We start from the raw sequence: 22,244 nt of genomic DNA, 5'->3' as shown, positions 1-22,244 counted from the left end.
TCAGTGCCGAGGCTCCGAAAACGATCTGCATGCATGCATCATTCTCAACTGTGGATTCACGAAATACCACCATGAGTGAAATCCACCTTGGCTGCTGATGCGGAATGCATATTGAAATCGTAGCTGTAGCACATGTGGCTGGGATGAATGCGCAAATGGCCATGCCGAGGTAGATATATTGCGACTGGGACCTGACTGCCGTCTTCTCCATACTCGAAACTATGAGGCGTGCCTTGTTAATTAACTAGCCTCCGGAACCAAAAACACGAAGCCTCACACAATCTCACTCGCTAAATAGCTCCAATCTTAGGTTCACGCTAACCACAAGCTAGTGGTCTTGGCCAGCCAAAGCTTGTCGTCACGCGTGTGTAACTGGACTTGCTACGCCTCCCACTCTAAGTTACACCCCACTTCACCTCACCAACGCGGCACCAATCTCACTCACAGCATCGCACAATGGCCGGCCGCAAAACCGCTCCGCAAAAGTTCTCCGCGGCTCTTGGATCCACCAGAACTCACAACGCCCGCGTCAACAAGAAGTCGAAGGCTAGTGCTAAATCTATCAAACACAAAAACTCGCTGCTCGCCGATGACCTGGACACTATCCTTGTGAGTGAGGGACTGCTTAGTGGGAAAAGCGGCAAAAAGTTTGATCTTGTGGAGCCGACGAAGGATATGGAGGTGGACTCGGCCGTGGATAAGAAGGAAGAGAAGAAGAAGAGCGGGAACGTCGAAGACTTGCTGGATCAATTGAAAGGGATGTGAGCGGAGGAAAAAGAGGCGGAATCGCGTTCTGTCGTTTGCACGGCAAAAAAGTCTGGCGTTTATGGTTTTTGCTTTCGGGTGAGTTTGGCTTTGGCTTCTCGTCTCGGCTCTGGACGCCTCTGACTACTCGAATAGTTTGCTACACAAAAGGGACACGCGCGTCCGGCAGTTATTGCTTTCGCTATCGGGGGAATATAGGTTACTTAGGATGATCTTGGACAATCACCGGCAATTCTACCTCCGGTTCCTCCGATGCTGTCCAATCCGAATGATAATACCTGTTTACCTGTTTACGTGACCATCAGTACAGGATCAAATCCCTAGATCTCGAGAGACGGAGTCTGTGAAGAACTCTAGGAGCAGCTCTTGGAACCCAGATACCTTCCGATTTTGTCATTGTCAACTCCCAGGCTACAGTCGGGTACCTATGGGGGGCTATGCAAAGATGTTGTCAGTCAGTATTGGTACACCGGGGAATACCTATTCCAAGGCAGCTACACTCCGCATTTCTTCTCAGGCAGTGCGACTTCGCTCATCTCATCGCCCTGCATGCTGCATCTTGGTCGTTGTCAGAAGCTTATCCTCGGACGATATGGGTTCTAGAAACAGCGAGGGGCACAGATGACTTGATTTTGACGGTGACTTTTGAGGCCAAGCGTGGCGCCTGACCATGAATATTCGGATTGGTACGTTTAGGCTATCATTAGCCCGACTGTGCTATAAAACTGCCTTGCTTGCCCAAGTATCGGGAACGCCACGCGAGCGGAGGTCCATCAACGGTTGTCAGCCACAAGCGGCTTCTGTCCATCACCCACCTTCGTGCTCCCAAACCCCGAATCTCTCTAGATTGTGTTATATTCTTTTTCGTGGCGGACTTGCGCGCCTCGGTCACCGATGGTTAACAGCTACATATTATTACCCCACCTGTATTTATAATGTGAAAGTTGCAATTTATCAAGATGATTTCTTGTCCACGTTGTCTCCAACCTAGGCTCGATGGCTAGATAGTGGTTTTTTGTTTTATCCTTTTACATTCAGCCGTGTCCAATTCTGGGTGGCGGGTTACTGGTCGACGTGGTGATGCAAGGGAGACGAACTGCGCGAATGGCATCTAAAAGTGGGTGAGATTTCATGTTTGGATGAAGGCTTTGGCTGGGTATTCACAACGAGTGAGGAATACAGTGGGAAAAAGCACTGTTTCTATTCATTGGACAACAAAAACCCATGGCCATCCGATCTGCTACGTTCACGGTACCTTCGTAGTTCGCATTGTCTCCACGACACAAAATGAATTCCCGCAATCCGTCATCACAGCATTAAACTAGAGTCCAAAAGAAAAATCCCAAACTCCTCACCAATACCGGCTATCCCAGTACAGGCCCACATCCGACGCTTCCTGACCCCTCCACACCTTCGCTGCGTCGTTTGATTCTGCGACTGCGTCCCTCAATTCCCTCCCCATTCCTGCAGGCCCACTTGCTAGCACCTGGGATCTACCGCCACCAGCGGTACTCTCCCTAAACGCCGCCACAACTTCCTTGCACATAGGACGGCCATAGGCAGCATACTTCTCCAGTCCATGCGTACTATCTGTCTCGCTCAACGTCGGGGCCACCGCCTCGCCATCTCTGGTGATATAAATAACCACCTGAAGCGTAAGCTTACTGTTGAGTGCCGTATCGATTAATGCTAATAGCTCTGCACGGATCCAGGCCAGATTCTCTAGTCGGCGGATGATCCACACGAAGTGGAGCTTTCCGGCTGTCTTCTTCTCGACCAAAGCCGCCAGTAGGGGAAGTGTAAATGATACTCCTGTTCCTCCTGCCACGAGTAGGAAGTTTTCCGCGCCATTGTCGATCACCCGCGGGGAACCGTACGGTCCACATAGAATCACTGGTAGTCCCCCTTCACTTCCGGCTCGTGCCGCTTCCACTAATCGGCCCGTTTCTCCTGCCATCCCGACGATCACGTACACCTGCTCGTGGCCATTGACGACAGCGGGGGTGAACGGGTGCGACTGTAGAAGGGTGATACTCGGGAACGTGAGGAAGAAGTGCTGGCCGGGAACGTAGTGCAGCGGCTTCGCGAGGAGTCTCAACACGACGACATGTGTCCCATCGGCGTCCGTTTCCGTCACGGTCTTAGCAGCCGCGTACTTGAACCCAAAGCCGGCAGTCTTGGATTTCATCCCGCAGTGAATGAGCGTGATCCGGAGAAACCTGCACCCGCGATCGAAAAAAAACACCACGATACTGGCAATCATCCACTCCTTCATCTCCGGCCAGTGGCCCCAGCAGCCGCCCAGGTACAACACGGCTAGGACATAGTGGCTCTTCCGGAACGCCTCGTGGCCGATCCTCCGCACGACCGGGGATAGACTCCCGACCCACAGAAACGCCAGGAGCATCTGCGCGACGAACCCCCACTTGTAGTAGCGCTCCTTCCACTGGATCGCCAGATACTGCGGCTGCGTCTGTGGCTCGAAGAAGTAACCCTGCACGACTGTCCAGCCGATTGTGTGAAGAAGGCTCTGTGCGAAGATGATCCAGCCAAGGACCCGGTGCATGAAGTTGAAGTGCTGGTGCGGAATTCCGGTGATCAGCGAGAAGATGTTCTCCCGCATCGAGAGGATCAGTGTCAGCGGCGTCAGCGCGAAGGCGAGCGAGCCGACCCGATTAGACCACCAGCCGAGTTCGGTACGCTTCTTTGTAGCTTCCTGGATTACTTTGTTGTACGTCCCGCCGATGAAACTGTCCTCGCAACGTTCAGCCATCGGTAGGTACTACTCCACGCTGGAGTAGAATAATCGGGGCACAAACGAGAATATAGCAAGGTATATCACCACCATAACCAAGACCGTGATCTGAACCCTCGTCACGCCCTTAAACGTCCCCAGTAAAAACCCCTGCCTCAGTCCCCTCCTCCTCGCCGCGACAATACTCGCACGGAGCGCCTTCACCACACCTCCTTTTCCACATCTGCGACCCTCCACATCCACTGTCCCAGCCGCGCTCTTTCTCCTCGCCCAGAATCGTAACGCCCCAACCGCGAGAACAAGGCCAGCGACAACCCACCACAGGAAAAACCTTGATCACACCCCCCATGTCAGTTGCATCCAACCCCACGGGGGAGACAAACAACCGCAGGTACGTACGTGTATAGCATGGTCAGATCGTGCATGTTAAAGTACAAATCCATGTACCCACAGTACGCCTCGACGCCCACACACGGCACTGTTTGCCAGCCGTATCCCCAGTGCCAGGTTCCGGTCCCTTTGCCATCCCCGCCCGTGTGGGTTGACGAGTGCCGTTCCGATAGGTCGTGGAGACTCATTTCGGTTATTGTTGCTGTTGATGGTCGTTGGTTTGTCGTGACGGACGGATGCAAGTCTACGAGGTTGCCGGGGAAGTCGTGGGAATATATTTGGCCGACCATTCAAAGACTATCTGCGCGGGTTGAGGGTTGAGGGTCGCGGTCGATTGAGCTCGAATAGCAGCCTAATCGGTCGTGTTTATGCGCACGAAACCAGCGCATATGCGTCCCCCCTCCCCTCCAGCATCTCACCGGTAATTGCCGGCTAGTTGAAATAGGAATACCGAACTAGGTGCCTAATGCAACTTCTTTTACTCCCACGGATGCAATTCATCCAGGTGTATGTATGTAAGCATTGCATGCCAGACGTGGCGTCGGACGGACGTACATAGGGCTGCCCGGAGTCGGTGCAGTATACTTTGGCGAGCGAAGACATAGAAATAAAACGTTCCGCCGGCAGCGGCTGTTCGTGCAAATTTGAGCCCCAATCCAGAGTCCCCCCTCTAGGTCCCCACCGACATCCCCCGGCCCCACCACACCCAACCGCCAAGCAGTACAAAATTCAATGCGCTCGTTTGAGCACGTTTTCTTTTCTTCCGCTGTCTGTCAGGGATGCGGAATAAATGACCGTTCTATCCAGGTATCTTCACCATACGTCGGCGGCAAAAAGGGGAGAAATAAACTTGCTCATCTGTTCACTCCACACGCCGCCGGGTGGATCGCAGTTGGCCGATGGTGATAGTGATGGACGGGACTGGATTTGGACTAGGGGCCTGGGTGTGTAGAGTAGAGTGGCGAGTGAGAGCCAGTGAAGGCACACGGCGAAAAAGACAATATACCCGCCTACATGTAGGTAGTATGTTACTTGATAGCCGGCCAAATCGTGAGGTGAGAAGATAAGATAATAATCGGCGGGCTATGTAGTATGTAGGTACCTTCACAGTGTCAAGCTGGAAGGGGGACTGGTCGGTATCCATAATCCATGGAGGTTTCGAACTGCGAAGCTGCACGCAAATCTGATGTGGTGGATGAAGGATTCGACGCTCGAGGTATGTACCTACTGTTACCTAGTTCTCGTGCGGAGATGCAAGATCAGCACTAGCCACACCAAGTCGTACCCGCTTTCTTAAAGTGCCGCCTAAAGTTCGCCGCTGCCGCGTAACCATATGCTCGTCGACACTTCGTCGCGGCCGTCAAGACTCGGTTTCGACCTTCCACCACGAAACCTTATTCGTGCCGACGTATGTGGCCGACTAAAGTTTGACACTGTTACCTAGTTCTCCAGCGTGTGTGGGGATGCGGGCTCCGCACCGGCCACACCAACTCGCACCAGCCGCACCGGCGACACAGTCCGCACCAAGCCGCACCCACTTTCTTATAAAAGGCTCCTCTCTTCCCCCTCTCCGCTCTCTCTCCTCTCGCTATCCTCAACACATACATCAACATCGACATTAGCCACCATCAACAATTTCACCAAACGGCCAGTGGCCAGCATCAGCCCCATGAGGGCAGTTTTACGCAGCCGCGGCCCGTCGACGCTGCCAGTAACTAGCCGGGGATCGCACCGGCATCGGGGGGAATGATTTCCCCCCTCCCTTCGGGGGACCTTACCACAGTGGGGGGAATTGTTTCCCCCGTGGCAGAAAGATCATCCAGGAAGAATCCGACGACGATGATAACGGAGACGACGATGCCGAAGGGGAGACCGACGATGAGCTGATGGATTCCGATGACGATGGAACCACCCCCAACTTTTGAGCAGGACTGGTACGCCAGACATGAGCCGCTTGACCAACCGTCAGCTCACCAGAATGGGAGACATCACCACCGCAGAACTGCTGGAGCTCCCGAGTACTTTCGGTATGAATCCGGTTTCTGGTTCGACTTTCTCTACTGACTTCTGGACAGAAAAGCCGCGCGCCAATAAGGCGGTGACGCTCTCTGCCCAAGGGCAGGAGCTCAGGAGGGCTGAAATGGCTCGCCGCCGCAAGAACCTCACCGACCAGAAACTGGAAGAGGAGAAGGTGATAATTCTCTTCTTCTTTCCTCTCAATATTGACTAACCTTATTCTTGAATAGATGGACACGATCCACCGCCTCCTCAAGAAGCAGACCCCCAAGATGCGTGGCAAGGGCAGGGCCACTAGTGATGCTACCCCCGCGGACCAGGCCGACTCACTCATGGGAGATGGCCCGCAGCGCCCGCCGATCATGACCTGCTGGGTCCGCAACAAGAAGTAGACGACACCCGGATTAGAAATTCTACTTCTTGATCGACCGAATCGTTTCGACTTTGCTATCGGGGTGCTTTGGGGGTATGATTTCCCCCAACCCTTCGGGGAGGTAAGTTGCCACTTCGTATCACTACCGCGGCTTATGTAGCTAACCAACCAGTTCGACCAGATGTTGTCTGAGTGCGTCTCAGCGGCCACTGACCAGCCCCATGAGGGCCGTTATACGCAGCCGCGGCCCGTCGTCGCTGCCGATAACCAACCGGGGTTCGCGCCGGCATCGGGGCGAATGATTTCCCCCCTCCCTTCGGGGAACGTACCACAGTGGGGGGAATAGTTTCCCCCCCTCCCTTCGGGGACGTAAGTTGCCAGTTGGTATCCAACCCACAACAATTGCTTCGAAATCTCTGCCTGTCCCATCAATATGCAGCTAATACATTGGGTTCTACACAGACAACGGGACTGGGACTAGGAAGCGTCGGGGAGGAGGCAAGGGAGGCAAAACACCAGCAGGTTGGCCCTTGGGCCTTCCCTCGCCGAACTCACCGGGGCGTTTTCCATCCCTATGTTCCACTAGCTCCCGGTTTCCTTCGAGAAGGGAAACGTTGTGGCGTGTTTGGACTTTGGAGGGAGGGGAACGCGAAGCAAGACTGGATTTCTCCGCAACAAGCCGGGGACGACGCCCACAGCCGGGGTAAATCATTTTTGCCCCCTCCCTTCGGGGACGTATGTGAGGATTGTCGTCGGGATACAGAGTTCCCGCAGATCCTCACGGGCTGCGCCCGCTCGCCCTGCCGCCGCAGCGGCACGGCGACGTTTCCCGGCAACACGCCGGGAACCACATCCACAGCGGGGGGAATGATTTCCCCCTGCGCTTCAGAGTAGTAAGTTGCCACTCAACTGGTATCACTGCCGCGGCTTATGTAGCTAACCAACCATTAGGTTCTCGCGGTCACGCCGTGGACACTACACTTGCCACATTTTCCAGGCTGGTTACCTAGAACTGCCCATTTTCCTGGGCATCTACAACTGAGGTAATGTCCTGACTTGTTGTTCTAAATTTCTTGCTGGAAGAAGGGGGCAACGAGACTATACCAGCAGGTCGGTCCTTCACCTGCCGAACTCACCAGGGAATCTTCGGACCCAAAGAGCTACGAGCTCCTAGTTTCCTTTGAGAATAGGAATGTTTTCTAGAGACCGGAGGGGGGGGGGGAAGCGAAGCGCATGGGCGCTGTGGAAACTAACGACACTGCGGTGGATTCCACGCTGGGTGGGAACGCCGTTCCAGCAGTAAATTTACCAGGTATGTCACCGATTACTACCACCGAACAAGACGTAGGACATGTAGCTAATACACTGAGCTCTACACAGACAGCGGAACGAGGAAGCTTTTCGGAGGCAATGCAAAATGAGGATGTGAAGGAGGGCTTAGTGATAATCATCATGTGCGGGGTCCGAATTCGGCGTCTCTTAAAAATAAATCCTTGAGTTTTGCGTTTGTTCTTTTAGATCAGTCTCCAAGTTGGAACTTGGCGGGCCGGTGGTGGTAGTGGTGGAGGTGGTGGAGGTGCCGCTTATTCGGTTACCATCTCGTTCCGGGGACGCCTTTGTATGCCGGCCGCCATCAGATGATCTGATCCTGAGATTCGATGGTGATCTCGGGCTCTCTTCGGCGAAGAGTGGCGATGTGCTTCCGTGCCTGAATGACGTACTTTTAGCCGGGCCCGGGGCGTCGTTGTTAATCGTCCGTATAATGGGTGACTCTTCCAAGGGTGTGCCGCTTGTCAACAGCTGGCTGCTCCAAATACCGCCCCACGACCAGTTACCTACTTTTTACTTACTTCCGCAGAACGAGTGATATCCCACCCACATTCTTGTAATATCTCACTCGTTGCTTAGTCGCTTTCGTGGTCATGACGGTGTGAAGCACTGCCGCACTGGCCGACTACCACCCGTCTTTTCTGTCTTCTCTCGAGGCTTTCAGACTCAAACAATACAATAGGTACTTGTGCACACATTCCAACACACATTCCAGTCTTTGCAGCGAGTGATGTACTGTGCAGAAAGTTACAATCTCCTCATCACCTATACCTACTATCCTACCGCACGTCCTCACCCCACTCCCACCACCCTAGCAGTAGCGTTACTTAGTCGGTCAATAACAGCACCAGTGGTTTGATGTTCGATTATCGATTGTGGAGCGTACCATCAATCCAGCCACCCACCCACCTGCATTCGATTCCGTAGCCGTTGAGAGGTGCCACCGCAGCATCACCAATCATTCGGCCGCCGAGTTTAGTTGAATCGATTCGGACCAGAAGGAGTGGAGTGAAGTGGGGTGGGGGGAGTGGGGTGATCGCCTCGAGTTTCTGATTGTTTCCTAGCTCGTCGTTGACTTCATTGGGCCGAGAAGATAGTGGCGAGACCGGACGTGCGGGCTGTGGCCGCGGCGAATGGAGTGTGCAGCGGTGCGGAGAGCTTCCGCCGTAGAGTTTTAGGGCGTGCCAGAGGATCACAACCTAATCATATACACCGTGCAATTCGTCCGGCAGCGAGCACATCGTTCCCCATAACCATGCCTATCTCTGGCGCGAGACTCAAGAGTGGTGCGGGCGAAAGCGGGACCAACAGACCGGACGACAGGCCGCAGGGTGTAATACCTATGGTACGGTAGACATTCATCAGCCAGCGGCCCGCCCGAGTTGATAAGTACTCTACTCTACGGTAGGACTAGCTGCATCCGGCTGTATTCGTTTCCGTTTCCGTTTCCGTTTGTTTGAACGGATTCGATCGTGGGAGTGGGCATACCCGGGCGAATGTGCCTCACAGTTCACTGGAAGGTTTCGGGTGGTGGGTGGCACTGGTGGACTTCATTGATCGATCACCTGCAGTTGAACTAGCTGCTCGGAGCCTGCGATGTATATACTTTTCCAGATGGAGGAGAAAAGCTGTCGATGACTCGATGAGCACGATCGGTACCGTCCATTGATTAATGACTCAATGGCTGGATGGCTGGATGGCTCAATGGCTGGATGGCTCGATGACTCGATGGGTACGGGGAAAGGGAAAGGGAAAGGGAAAGGGAAAGGGAAAGGGAAAGGGAAAGGGAAAGGGAAAGGGAAAGGGAAAGGGAAAGGGAAAGGGAAAGGATCACAGCAGGAGTAGCAGCAGCAGCAGCAGCAGCAGCGGAACTGCTGGCTACTAATACACCCCGCTTTCGAACCGTCTCTGGTATGATGGATGTATCCGGGGCGGTCTGTGACTCTGTGCCGCTTCGGTCGTAGAGAATTCCAGTCGCAACATGGGATGATAAGAGAGCTCTGTTCCATCCCTGGATGACGATGGCAAAAGTGTTGATGGGTGACTCGCCATCCGACCGAGTGAGGCCGCATGAAGCCCTCCTTCCCCGTGTAACCCCGCTTCCGTCCGCTATGTACTGTTTGTACGATGCGCCGTGAAGCCGCTTAGTTATGCAGCAGCCGTGCCAACTCCGGGACTGCGCCACCGCAGAATCGCGAGCTGCATGGGAGCTCAAGCTCTGCATCATGCACGGCTCGACAGCTCCAGAGTCCAAGCTCAGCTCAGCTCTTGCGGTTGGCTGGAAATCCCATTGCTCATTTCCCAGAGCTTGCCGATCTTGTGGATCGCGACTCATTTTATGGGGTTCTAGAGAAGTGAGGGGCACGATCAACATTCAAGAGGTGCCCGCTTCTACTTCTGCTTCTGCTTCTACTCTACTTCGCCCGCGACTTGAGCTGCGAACCTCATCCTATTCCCACAGCGACAGACGGGAGCGTCAACAGTCCGACAGTCCGACTCCCGACTCGCGACTCCCGACTTCCAAGATCGTTTCCTCTTAGGAGTTGGGAGCAGATATTTGGTAAGCGAAGCACGGAAATAGTTGGGCGTCGTGAGTCGCGAGTCTGGTGACGGGCGAAGCCGTTGATGATGATGACGATGATGATGTCGTCGACTCGTTGCCAAATAAAAATAAAAACAAAAATAAACACACGAATGAAACAAAAAAAATAGAGCATTTCATCCCAAGATGGGACCCCAAGATGGGATGGGTCGTTTCGGTTTCCTTTCGTGTCCCTCACTTTCGTTTTATTTTCTCTCGATTTCCCCAGACTCGTTTATTCGTTTATTTCTCTGTGGGTTGGCCACTAGCCAGTGGCCACTCGTTGGCCGTGGCCGTGGCTGTGGACCGTGGTTGCATGCAGGGAGGGCAACCTCCAGGCGGACGGATAAATCATGAGATAAAAAAGGGCCCTAAAAAAGCACTCCTAAAAAAACCCCGCAGCAGATAGACATCGATGAAACGTCGCTGTGCAGCGCATAACTAAGCACACACATACCGTATGGAGATGGCTGATGCCTAGGACTGATACCGGGACATACATAGGGCGGGCGTTCTCGCTGGCTGATTTGGATTCGCGACGGTCCAGTACTCTAGCTATTATTGCGGTTCCGGACTCCCATTCGACGACGCATTTTTTCACTTCTGCTTTGCTCCTAAGGCTGCGACAGCACCAAGCGACCGAGAGAGAGATCGAAACCGGCCTCTGGGTGGTCAGACTTAACCGTCAGAGAGGCCACTCTACAAATAAATAATGACGACGAAGAGGAGAAGAAGGCACGCTTCCGACATTCGGCTCGCTCTGCTAATCCAGCCATCACGTTACGGGCTGGTTAGCCGACGCGGGCTGCCGGGAGGTGGTGATTGGAACAATAGGGTGCTTGCCTGTTGTTGTTTGTTGACGACGCTCTCTCGCTCGCTCGCTTTCGCATTCTCTCCCCTCACTCACTGTAGGACATCACCTCACCGAGCGAGTCAGTCACTCCGGAGTCCTCCCGACTCCCGACTCCCCTCGGCGCTTTGATGTGAATTTGTGTTTCATTCTCGTTTGCTGAGGAAAAGGCAGCAAAAGACCCCGCTGCTAACTACTGCGACCGCGATAGGCTTGCTGGATGACTGGCCACAATGCAGTAGTTAACTTAGCTACGCCGCGAGGACTATTGGCCGGCGCGCACCGTGGTGGTGGGTTCGTCGAGGTGGAGGTGATGATTTCATGCAGCGTTGGCTGTCGCTTTATTCCCTGCAAATAAGACGAGCAGGCAGGGCAAGCAGGCAGGCAAGAAGCAGGTGGGGCCCGGGGGAGGTAGGATAAGCAGTAGAGGGGATGGATGGTTGGTGGGCTGCGTGGTAGCGAACAAGAAGATGAAGAAGGAACTGCGGACCCAACCTGGAGAACCGTCTTCTCTTCTCCTCGTTAATATTTCTGCCTCCTGCCTACGTACATCGACATCTGCTGTCTGGCGATATTTATACAGATATATATATCGTACATTGCCGACGGACAGAGCGCTTCTTCGCTGTCCAGTTCTTTCCCGCTTCTTCTTCGTCGCGAAACAGTCAAGCTTGCTGTGACGGACGGACGTCACCAGGCCTGTCCCCCGCCCCCTCTCCCTCCCATAGTTGTTCCTCACCACCCCTCGCCAACTACTCTCGATTATCTACTCTACCTCCTTCCTGGCCCAGGTTGTGTATGTGGTGTGTGTGTGCGTGTGTGCGTGGATTTCCCCCGCTCTGCTCATCCATCTTTTATCAACTGCCCACTGATCTCGCAAACTAGAAAAAAATCCTCATCGCAAAAATATAATCGAAAGCCGTCCATACCCTTCCCATCTCGTCGCTTGCCTGCTGGCTCCAGCCTTTATCGCAGGCCCTGATCGGCCACCGATTCCATCATGAGTTATGCCGGCTACCCCCCCTATGACCCCGCTCGCGCCTCCTATTATGGCCCGCCCGGCTACCCTCCCGCCGGATACCCCCCCCATCCTCCTCCTCCGCAATCACCGGGCCCTTCCCCCGCGAGACCGCATACTACCGCCCCGTTTCCGAGCCCGTCGCAGTATGCCCCGCCGCCCGGCGCCCACTACTATGGCATGCCTCCGCCAAGCGCCGGTCCTCCTCCCACGCCAGGCAGCGGCCATCCCCCGCCTCTCGACTACCCACCGATGCCGCCTGCACCTCCGCCTCCCGGCCCGCCGCCTGCTCCCGCGCCCTCGGCCAGCCCAGCGCCGTTCAACGACATGTCGCCCGAACAGCTCCAGGGCATGATCGACCAGCTCAACCGGCTCAAGATGGGCAAGACCGCGTCGCCCGCACCGGCGCCCGCCGTGCCGGCAATGCCGGCTCCTCCACCCCCTAGCTCGCCTCCGCCCCGGATCGACACTTCGATGGGCATGCCACCGCCACACGGGGTCCCGCACTCGGCTAGGGGTCCGCCCATGCACTACGGTTATCCCCCTTACGGCTACCACTACGGCCGGCCCGGCCCATCGTCACACAGCGGCGAGGTATCCCCCCCTCCCCCCGCGCCGGCTCCCCCGCCATCGCAAGGCCGCGGCCACCCACCTCTCCACCCGCCGCCCAAGTCGAAGACCCCAGCGCCGGGGCCGATGCCCGGAGCTTTCGCACCCGAGGCCCCGGCCCCGCCGCCGGCACCCGCCCCACCACCACCATCTAAAACGCCGGCTCCGGCTCCGTCGGGACGCCCGGAACCGGCGAGGAAAGTGTCCGCGCAGATGTCCGAGATGTCGTTCGGAAGCAACAAGTCCCATGACATGGCACATGCCTGGGAACTGTGGGGTGGCCCGTTGGTTGAGGTCGCACCTGGACGCGAGCCGAGGCCGAAGCCGAAGCTGGTCGCGCTTTTCCGCGGAATCGCCGCTTACATGGTATGTCACACGATCGCTGAGGCAGGAATGTGAGAGTGAGTGGACACTAACGCTGCGATAGGTTGCGTTATTGGAGCCTACGCAGAGCTGCGTGGTGACTCTGGGAAAGTTGATTCAGTTCTACAATACCTTTGCCGTAGGAGAGGGTGAAGAGTCTGAGTGGCAACGTTTGTCATCCCGTCGATTGTTTTCTTTCTTTTTTTCTTTTCTTTTTTATAATTCTTTTGCCTAACCGGTCTCGCAGGATTCTTCAACTTGCGTTCTCCCAAGATCCTGTCCGAGCTCTTCTGTGCCCTTAATGTCGAACATCATCTAGTGCCCACCAAGCCGAACCAGCCTCCCACTCTGCCCGGGCTTACGCCTCGCGGATTCGAGGTGTGGATGTTCACCCAGTTGATGACGGCGCCGCACCGCGAATGGCACCGTATTTCTCGGGTCTTGGACCAGTGGACCATCTTCGACCAGGGGACCGAGATGCCCAAGATGATTCCTCGGGAATGCTTTCCCCAAACGGAGGATCGTGCTATCTATCAGGGCTGGTGGCAAGCCGTCCGCGAGGACTATCCTGAGGAATCACAGGACTCGGACGATGAGCGTAAGGTTCCTCTAGGCCTCCCCGAGCCGGAGAAGCCGAGGAGGAGAGGATATTCCGTCCGCGGAGACGGGCCGTCGGATACTCCGCCGGAGGACAACGGCCCGAAGGATCCTCCATCGCCCGCTCCCCCCTCCCTCACACGGAAACGCACTTCGCGCCCATACTCCACCACCAACGTCGTCCCCGACCCTCAGGACTTCTTGACCGCCGAGGAGAAAGACAACTCTCCAGTCGACCGATACCGTTCTCCCTACTCCCCCGCTCCCCCCGGGCCTCCCCCCGGCTGGAGGGAAGACGCCAGACGGGACGAGGTCAACCCGCGGCCGACGCTAGGCGAGGAGCCACCGCGGCCGCCCACGCGCTCACGTAGCGTCAAGCCCAAGGGCGGCTCGGCCAAAGACTCATCTGCACGGCACGCGGCGAAGCGGGGCCGCAGCGTGCGGCGGCGGCGCGACGACAGCCCGGACCGCTACAGCGACGACGATTACGACGACGTCAAGTACGACGGCTACGGGCGGAAATACGAGGGCGATGGATTGTATGAGTCACTGCACGTTATTGGATACGGCGCGTCGCCGCCGCCGGCACCGCCAGTACTCGAATACACCGTCGAAGAGAAGACTAATATGTGGGCGCTGAGCAGATATGAAGACCCCAGTCCGCCGACTAGGGCTACCACCCCGCACCACCCCTCGAACTCCTCCGCCGCCGCCGCTGCCGCCTATCATCACCCCAGGGATCCTAGCCGCGGCCCTCCGCCTAATAGGGATCAACAACTACCAAGATCCAGCAAGCCGGAGAAGGATATCAGGGACTACACCTATCAGGAGCAGTACGAAAAGGACTATGTCGCGCCAGTGCCGCCGACAGTCTCCGCGGCTAGAAGGGCCCACCGCGCTAGCGATGCTCATCTACATCATGGCGCTAGGAAGAGCGGCCAATGGAGGTATGCTTCGTAGTGTGTTTTGCATTTCCTTTTCGATTTGGTTTATTTTATTTTTCTCGATTTGTTCTCGATTATTTCGATGTTTCTCGATTTGGCCGGGCCGGGGCTGGAGAAAGAAGGAAGAAGTTTTGTTTGTCTGTTTGCTTTGCGGTGCGCGGAATTGGACAGAGGGTTAATGACGTGATGACGCGATGAAGACTATATGTTGATGATGATGACTATGTGATGTGAACGCCGATGGATGGATGGGTTGGGTAGACGGGGCAGAAAAAGGGCTGGGCTGGGCGGGTTGGATTCTTGGAGGATGCACGAGCGGGGACGGAGGGAGTGCAAAAAAAAAAGCAACCGGGGCGGGGTGGGGTTGCATGCTTCATGTATTCTGTGTTGACGGGAGATCTGGATGTGTTTTCCTTTTGGTTTTGTTTGTTGGATCGATATGTGATACCTTGCGAGTGGGGGGGTGGTCTGTCTCTGTCTTTATGTCTGTCTGTCGGTCAGTCTGTCTCTTACCTCTTACCTCTATATTTTATGTCTATTCTTTCTTCAACTCTTTCCTAGTGACTATGATTCATGCCGATGATTCTGAAGATGATGGTGGATGGTGAGGTTGCGGGGATATATTACCCCTCCGCTCTTCACTCCCCTCCAGTTTAATTGTTTGTTTCGTTTGTTTCGTTTGTTTCGTTTGTTTCGTTTGTTTCGTTTGTTTCGTTTGTTTCGGTCCGGGCTCCCTAAAACCTCCGAATATCCGAGTGCATAAAAGCAAAGTGTTTCCTTACATACCCGGATAAACAAGTGGTAGTACCAGGTAGTGACGAGGAGATGTGATAAGAGCTGGGGTAGTTCCCCCTACCTGGGTATGCATACGTTTATCCGTCTCCATCCAACTGAGGGGCAGAGATGAGCTCCCCTAATCCGTTGAAACGAATTGTGGTATGCATACCTAGAATCCTAGATCCCGATGTATGAGGGATAACTTGTGAGGGATAGCTTGGGAGGGATTACTTGTGAGGGATAACTCAGGAGGGAGAGGAGGGACGGGAAGGATAACTTAGGAGTAGGCGGAGGTACAGGAGGGACAGAAGGAGGGAGAGGAGGAGGAGGCGTGAGTAATTTGATTATATTGCCATTGGACGTGTGATGGATTTCCGATGGCCATCCACAGGGGATGGGGATGGGGGGGGGATATCGATATGCGGTGCGGGGACAACCATCAGTAAGATGGCGGGATCGGAATCAGAAGCGGGATCGGAAGTAGAAGGAAGGAAGGAAGGAAGGAAGCAGCATGGAAGGACAGAAGGACGGAAAACATATACAGTAGCAAAAAACGCACAGCGCTCCGGACACCAAATCTGACTCATGCCCAAGTTCCGGCGCCCAGGCGGCCAAGGTGGCCAAGGTGGGGTGGGGACGAGCCGAGGGGGCAGAAGCCTTATCCCCTTGTGTGGCATTCCGGGTGGGGTACTACGTACAGTGCATTAGCGTGTGCAATGTGCATTAGCGTGGATAATTCAAGCCAATAGTAATATAGTGTATTGAGATAGGTTCGCTGCCAAAATGCACTATACTACTACTGACCCTGAATTCAATACGCTATACTACTACTGGCGTGAACCTTCCACGCTAATTCATATTACACACGCTAATGCACTGTAGGTAGTGCCCCACCCCGGAATGCCACCCAAGGGGATAGTAAAGAACCCAAGACGGAAACAATTGCAACCAAGTCTTGATATGCAACTTTTTCCTTAGCCACCCCTCAAATTCCATCGCGCCTGAAACTCCCCATGATGTTCTCCATCTACAGAAATCCAGATCTAAATCTAGTTAAAGTCCAGCCGCCGGAACCACCGCTCGTCCTCCTCGTCATCCTCGTCTTCCCCAACAGCCTCATCCTCCCCGATAGCCTTCCCGACAGCCTCCTCAGCCTCCTCAGTCCCTAGGCTGCTTAGCGTTCTCCTCGAGGCTCGATTTAGTCCATTTGGCCGCCATCAGGATTCAGGACGTAGACGTCATACATAATACAACGCCTTGCCGTCGGAGCCCTCGGCATAGGTAGGCGATCTTCTTCATGCGGTCCAGAGCGACTGCTCGCCGCATGCTCGCGGTATTCCGACGGCCTACAGGATCTTCGCTGCTGAGGTGGACTCTGGAGTTATCTTCGGTGCGTCAGCACCATAGTTCTAGGAAGGGGTAGGTGACAGAGCAAGTGACTTCCACCAGCATCCAGGTGAGCACGGCACGATGCGGTAGACTCCAGAGAGCCGAGACTTTTGAGCCCCGCAGCCCTGGCTGCTTCAGCCTCATGCGCCAGTGGCCCAGTTCAGTCAAGTCAATGGTTCTTGCCCTGCGCGGACACCGGCCATCACGGAGCCCCAGTAGAGTATCTTCCGAATCCCTCGAAGGAGGAGGAGATGTAGGGTATTTTCCGTTTAGAAGCCTCGGAGCCGTGGCTACCAGACGAGATACCCGTATCGAGCGGTTTCTGACCGACCGGCGTCTGCTGCGGAGGCGGCTGCGGTGTTGGATTTGCAATCGGTGCCGCACGAGATGCTCCATCGGAGATGTGGGGGTCTGATCCCTTTGCCACGCCGTCGTCGGTTGTAGTCTTAGCCCACGTCGGCGCCTGAGTATCGTCCATTGTGCCCTGCGTGGGTTCCGTGGGTAACTCTACCCAGGTTGGCGTCGTTGGGTCGAGCCTTGTAGTATTGCGAAGTTGATGTCATTTGAAGTCACTCGGCGAGGAAGTTTCTGGGTGTGGCGTCTGTTTGTGGCGGTGCGGTCGTCGGTCGTCACTCGTACGGACCTAGGGAACTGCAACGTCTGACAACGATAATATCTGATGAGCTACACTGCACACTGCAGACTGCACGCACGCACACTTGCAATCTCTTGGTATGCACGACTTGTTTCATCACATCCCATCCCATACGTCTTGGTATCCACAGCACTGATATTCGGCATCGCAGACTGCAGTGCCGTTCCTTCGTTCCTTCGTTCCTTACTTCCATCAAACAAACTAACAAACAGTCGTTACCACAACCGCAAACACTCGACAGCAATGCACTTCTCCAGCCTGCTCCACCACCTTCTTGCGGGCGTACTGGCGGCCGCTCTCGTGGCCGCAGCCTCATCCCCGCGCCTCAGCCCGGCCTACACCGACACCTTCCGCTTCCCTCTGCCGATCCCGCCGGTCAAGGTTCCTCTCACGACCTACACCGACCCTTCGACCGGCGTGCCGATTGACTTCTACAGCATCACAATCACCCCATTCAGCAAGTCCTTCTTCCCGGGCCTCTCCCCCGCCTCCCTGGTCGGCTACGACGGGCAATTCCCCGGGCCCTTATTCCGCATTCAGCGCGGCCGGCAGACGCTGATCCGCTTCGTGAACTCCGGCGCGCGTGTGGCGTCCGTACACCTCCACGGCTCGTTCACGCGCGCGCCGTGGGACGGGTGGACGGCGGACCTGCTGCAGCCGGGCGAGTTCAAGGACTACTACTACCCCAACACTGCGGGCGGACGCACGCTGTGGTACCACGACCATGCGGAGGGGGTAACGACGCTCAATGCGTACGCGGGCCAGGTCGGCATGTATATCATCGTCGACGAGGGGGTCGAGGCAAGACTAGGGCTGCCGAAGGGGAGGTTCGATGTCCCGTTGATCTTGAGCTCGTATTTCTTTACGAAGGATGGTGGGATTAGCGATGAGAGCATGGAGAGGACGAGTACGTACGGTGATACGTTCACAGTCAATGGACAGATCCTCCCGCACTTGGAGGTCGAGCCGAGGAAGTATCGCTTCAGGCTGCTGGATGCTGCGGTCTCAAGGACGTTCAACCTCACCCTCATGGATGGGACGCAGGCACTGCCGTTCTGGGTCATTGCTAGTGATGGAGGGTTCAGAGATACGCCTGTGAAAACAACGAGTTTGATGATTTCTATGGCGGAGAGATGGGAGGTGAGCGTGCCACACCACTTCTTGCTATTGGCTCATGGGGCGTGCTGACATTCCTCCAGATCATAATCGATTTCGCCGGACTCTCAGGAAAAAATCTCACGCTCGCACATACGACGATATTTGCCGATACGGACTATGTAGGGAGCGACCAGGTGATGCAGTTCCGAGTAGGGCCGCGAGTCACCGACAACAGCAACAATGGTCCGCTGCCGGCAAAGCTGGTGGAAATCGACTTTCCAACTGATGCTCCAAAGGTCGAACGCACCCTCAACTTTGTGCGCAATATCGGCCAGCCGTGGACTATCAATGGAAAACCCTGGATGGACCCTATGTCCCGCGTCATTGCGAAGCCGCAGCTGGGAACTGTGGAGAAGTACACTTTCAGAGGAACTGGCGGGTGGAGTCATCCGGTACACCTTCATCTCGTGGTAAGAATAAATAGAGGGGATCTATGGTAGGAGAAAGCTAACATGGTGTAGGATATGCAGCTTCTGTCCAGGATGGTGGGAAATCCCAATCAGAAGCCGGGGAGGAAGTATTTGGAGGAATATGAGAAGGGTGCTATCAAAGATGTTGCACTTCTGGGTGATAACGAAATGGTCACTGTGTTGGCGAAATTTGTCCCTTACCAGGGCGTGTATGTGAGTTTTGTGAACATCACCCGGACGCCTCCATCGAGTCTAGGCTAATCACCGCAGATGATCCATTGTCACAATATGGTGCACGAGGATTTCTCGATGGTGGGTTCATCTGGTCGAGAATTGTGGCTGGAATGTAAAGACTAACACTGCGTAGATGGCGGCGTTCAACATCACATCACTCGAGAACTTCGGCTACGGGAATGTCACTGGTGGGCTGGAAGATCCTATGGACCCACGGTTCAGTGCGAAGAGCTTTGAGGGAACGGATATCGAACAGATCCAGTCCGTGGTGCTGCCCTACTACTCTTCTCTAAACGCATATCCGGAGCCCCAGCAACTTCTTCAACACATCGACGACTACTGGCACAGTTCCACTGCTATCAAACTGTCCGCAACACAGACTGTTCCTTCGGCCACTGGACCTAGAGTCTCCGGAATACGCAACACTGCAAGCCGCACGTTTGATCGAGTGAGAACCATTGCGAGAAGCCTTTCCAGGACGATCCTCCCCTATGGACCCGCGACGACGGCAACTGACATGGCACCATCTCCGTCCAGCAACTTCTTCTCGGCATCAGGTACTACTACGACATCCTACGTCTCAGATTTCACCGCAACCCGAAGCTTCGAGTGGTTCAACACGGCCACCTTCAAGACGTGGACCACAGGTCGCAGCACCAGCACGCAGTACTGGAACACGACGGAAATTCCCGGACCGACTGGTATTCCCGGGCCAACGTCGACTCCAACCCCGCCATCGACCACAAACGGCCGTTGCGGAAGGGGAAACAGCCAGCGGAGCTGTAAAGGCTGGGAGGGCGGCGAGTGCTGCAGCCCGTACAGCTGGTGTGGAAGTGGTCGCGAGTTCTGTGGCGTCGGTTGTCAATCTGGTCCGTGCTTTAAGAGGAATTGATGTACCCTACCAAGTACATACCTAGATAATTGTGGTTTTTTTTTCGTGGGCTGTGTTCCTTCTCTTCTCGTCTTGTTCTTGTTCTTTACTTCTGCTTTAATTCTGCTTTGTGTGCTGTGTGGCGGTGTGTAATGTGGCTGATCATGATGGATGTTCAATGTTGTCGGTCTGCGCCCCGGATAGGGGCTAGTTACTCTACATAGCCCGTATGTAGCACATGCAAATACATCCTGCCGTTTCTTGCTACTTCACTTTCGATTGGGTGCCAGGTGGAATTAAAAAAGTCACAAGCCAGGACGTCGGACGCGATCTCTTCAGCCTTCGCCTCCGACTCTCCGACGAGCTTACGTTCGCACGCATACATACCCGCGCCGCAGCTGCCCTACAGCTATGCAAGTACGTATCGTCCAATGTCTGTACATACTCGATCTATGCGCCCTTTCAGCGCGTGGAGAATGTCAAAATACATTTCTTTCCTCTCGCTCTCGCCCTCGCTCTCCCTCGCTCTCGGAACAAAAATATTCCCTACATATCCCTATGCCGACTCCCGGCACCCGTCAAGAAAGTTTCATCGTTCCCGCTCGCCAGCGGCCAGGCTGTTTCGCTGTGTCGCTGTTTCAGCCTTTCGGGGTGGTGCGCACCCCTGCGTGCGGGCTGGGCGGTTTGGGTGCCGTGGGCGGTTTGGTGTGCGTATTTTTGCGATGTGAAACATAGCGATTCCCGACCGGGGGTAACTATTAGTAGTGAGGGGGGTGGCGGGCCAATTGGAGAGGGGGGAGGTCACTCGCGATGCAGCCTGAGGCGGAGTCCTCCTCTGGGGACTGGATAAAACACCCCATGCTCACGTTGGAGACTACTCCGAACACTCGCAACACTCGCTTTTCGTTTGTTTCCTTCATATCTCGTCTGTCTGTTTCCTTCTCCACGGCTTGAAGCTCGCTCACTTTTTACTCACTCACTTCACTCACTCACGCTGGTCGACGGGTGCTGGATTTTCATTTCGATTCGCGGATACCTTCACCTTCATTATACTCACCTATTTATTCAACAAAGATGCATTCGCCGCTCATGACGATATCGTCCCTGCTGCTGCTCCTCCTCGCGGTCTCAGCGTCCGCACAGAACACACAGAACACACAGAACACCGAAGCGGTAGTCGTGACGTCCACCCTCGAGCCCAGCAGTTCGTCCCCTTATCCCCTTGTCCCTCCCCTCCACAAAACCCCCAGCTAACCCTCCGTGTAGACACAGCGATAATAACCCTCACCTCCACGCTCTCCCTCGCGCCCACCGCCTCGCCTACCTCACCTACCACCGTCACCACCATCACCCCCGTCACGCCCATAATCAGCAACCTAATCCCAACCAACACCGCGCCCGCAGCGAAATCGCAACCCCTACCCACAACCGTAATCGTCGTAGCGGCAGTCGGCGGCACAGGCGTACTCGCGGCGGCATGCATGGGAGCGTACTTCTGCTGCTGCAAGCGGCGGCGCAAGGCGGTGAAGGAGCGGAAGGGCATGCCGCTCGACTCGGGGTTTTTCGTGCCGACGCCTGCGATGGGGGAGCGGCGGGTTGAGGAGGGTCGGGGAATGCCCTCGATGAACCCGCAGAAGATGGCGGACGAGCAGGAGGACGGGAGGATGAGGGGGATGCCGTTTGCGGCTGCGCCTGAACCTGCGCTTGAGACTGGGCTTGGGCTTGCGCATGCCGGTACTGCCTCGTTCAGTGCGCCGTTCAGTGCGGGAAGGGTAGTCACGCAGCAGGTGGAATATACTCCGCCGAGACTGCAGGAGTATCCTCCACCGCCGCCTCTACAACCGCCGGTGGTGCACACTGGGGGGTATAGAGGTGTCCAGGCGCCGGTGAGGGGGTATCGGTCGTGATGGATGTAGGTGGCGATAGTTAGGCATGGATTGGGTATTTGGGAAAATGGCGTTTGGTTAGATACTACATTGTAAATATTATACCATCTACTGCATCGGAACTTCACTTCACTTCACGTCACTTCATACCCTGCCTTAATCATTAATACTCGACTGGGTCAGTGCCATCCATGGTCCTTTCCTTGGTCTTCGCCAAAATGCTTGTACTAGTATGTATGTTTCTCGATACATATGAAAATCACAATGGTATGTG

General features: G+C 55.2%; 7 protein-coding genes across 7 annotated transcripts; 6 read left to right on the top strand and 1 right to left on the bottom strand.

Annotated features, from left to right (window-relative positions):
* Positions 1-1,947: 1,947 nt before the first annotated feature.
* On the bottom strand, positions 1,948-4,491 carry BZA05DRAFT_390387 (ferric-chelate reductase-like protein). Its single transcript, XM_051482887.1, has 3 exons — positions 3,920-4,491; positions 3,585-3,851; positions 1,948-3,515 (listed from the first exon to the last, which is right to left on the bottom strand). The coding sequence occupies exons 1-3, from the start codon at positions 4,198-4,200 to the stop codon at positions 2,117-2,119; spliced, it is 1,947 nt and encodes a 648-aa protein (XP_051342243.1). The 5' UTR covers positions 4,201-4,491; the 3' UTR covers positions 1,948-2,116.
* Positions 4,492-5,692: 1,201 nt separating this feature from the next.
* Positions 5,693-6,561, top strand: BZA05DRAFT_224116 (PAPA-1-like conserved region-domain-containing protein). Its single transcript, XM_051479748.1, has 4 exons — positions 5,693-5,937; positions 5,986-6,101; positions 6,157-6,420; positions 6,472-6,561. The coding sequence occupies exons 1-3, from the start codon at positions 5,856-5,858 to the stop codon at positions 6,316-6,318; spliced, it is 360 nt and encodes a 119-aa protein (XP_051342242.1). The 5' UTR covers positions 5,693-5,855; the 3' UTR covers positions 6,319-6,420; positions 6,472-6,561.
* A 5,498-nt stretch (positions 6,562-12,059) lies between these two features.
* On the top strand, positions 12,060-14,606 carry BZA05DRAFT_442688 (uncharacterized protein; the record flags this gene model as incomplete). Its single annotated transcript, XM_051486772.1, has 3 exons — positions 12,060-13,052; positions 13,114-13,219; positions 13,297-14,606. 3 exons carry the CDS (start codon positions 12,060-12,062, stop codon positions 14,604-14,606), a joined length of 2,409 nt encoding a protein of 802 aa, XP_051342241.1.
* A 269-nt stretch (positions 14,607-14,875) lies between these two features.
* Positions 14,876-15,273, top strand: BZA05DRAFT_390363 (uncharacterized protein). The gene has a single exon (XM_051482886.1). The coding sequence runs from the start codon at positions 14,959-14,961 to the stop codon at positions 15,196-15,198; it is 240 nt and encodes a 79-aa protein (XP_051342240.1). The 5' UTR covers positions 14,876-14,958; the 3' UTR covers positions 15,199-15,273.
* A 2,381-nt stretch (positions 15,274-17,654) lies between these two features.
* On the top strand, positions 17,655-19,999 carry BZA05DRAFT_429079 (Cupredoxin; the record flags this gene model as incomplete). The annotated part of the gene is made up of 6 exons (XM_051486116.1): positions 17,655-18,551; positions 18,611-18,979; positions 19,031-19,192; positions 19,250-19,291; positions 19,347-19,579; positions 19,771-19,999. 6 exons carry the CDS (start codon positions 17,655-17,657, stop codon positions 19,997-19,999), a joined length of 1,932 nt encoding a protein of 643 aa, XP_051342239.1.
* A 431-nt stretch (positions 20,000-20,430) lies between these two features.
* Positions 20,431-20,877, top strand: BZA05DRAFT_390356 (uncharacterized protein). Its single transcript, XM_051482885.1, has one exon. It carries the CDS (start codon positions 20,496-20,498, stop codon positions 20,817-20,819), a length of 324 nt encoding a protein of 107 aa, XP_051342238.1. The 5' UTR covers positions 20,431-20,495; the 3' UTR covers positions 20,820-20,877.
* BZA05DRAFT_434453 (uncharacterized protein) lies at positions 20,878-22,185 on the top strand. The gene is made up of 2 exons (XM_051486321.1): positions 20,878-21,288; positions 21,351-22,185. The coding sequence occupies exons 1-2, from the start codon at positions 21,159-21,161 to the stop codon at positions 21,989-21,991; spliced, it is 771 nt and encodes a 256-aa protein (XP_051342237.1). The 5' UTR covers positions 20,878-21,158; the 3' UTR covers positions 21,992-22,185.
* The last annotated feature ends 59 nt before the right edge of the window (positions 22,186-22,244 follow it).

This window comes from Tricharina praecox, assembly GCF_024521635.1.
Source record: "Tricharina praecox strain CBS 144465 chromosome Unknown BZA05scaffold_5, whole genome shotgun sequence".
NCBI lineage: Eukaryota > Fungi > Ascomycota > Pezizomycetes > Pezizales > Pyronemataceae > Tricharina > Tricharina praecox.
This window is presented reverse-complemented; position numbering and strand designations above follow the sequence as displayed.

Coding starts and splice junctions, on each gene's coding strand:
- BZA05DRAFT_434453 (XM_051486321.1), top strand. CDS start 21,159: ATGCATTCGCCGCTCATGACGATATCGTCCCTGCTGCTGCTCCTCCTC. Junction 21,289..21,350: donor GTCCACCCTCGAGCCCAGCA/GTTCGTCCCCTT, acceptor CCCTCCGTGTAG/ACACAGCGATAATAACCCTC.
- BZA05DRAFT_390387 (XM_051482887.1), bottom strand. CDS start 4,200: ATGGTCGGCCAAATATATTCCCACGACTTCCCCGGCAACCTCGTAGAC. Junction 3,852..3,919: donor GATCTGACCATGCTATACAC/GTACGTACCTGC, acceptor GGTGTGATCAAG/GTTTTTCCTGTGGTGGGTTG. Junction 3,516..3,584: donor ATATACCTTGCTATATTCTC/GTTTGTGCCCCG, acceptor TTGCGAGGACAG/TTTCATCGGCGGGACGTACA.
- BZA05DRAFT_390363 (XM_051482886.1), top strand. CDS start 14,959: ATGCTTCATGTATTCTGTGTTGACGGGAGATCTGGATGTGTTTTCCTT.
- BZA05DRAFT_390356 (XM_051482885.1), top strand. CDS start 20,496: ATGCAAGTACGTATCGTCCAATGTCTGTACATACTCGATCTATGCGCC.
- BZA05DRAFT_224116 (XM_051479748.1), top strand. CDS start 5,856: ATGAGCCGCTTGACCAACCGTCAGCTCACCAGAATGGGAGACATCACC. Junction 5,938..5,985: donor GGAGCTCCCGAGTACTTTCG/GTATGAATCCGG, acceptor ACTTCTGGACAG/AAAAGCCGCGCGCCAATAAG. Junction 6,102..6,156: donor AGAAACTGGAAGAGGAGAAG/GTGATAATTCTC, acceptor ATTCTTGAATAG/ATGGACACGATCCACCGCCT.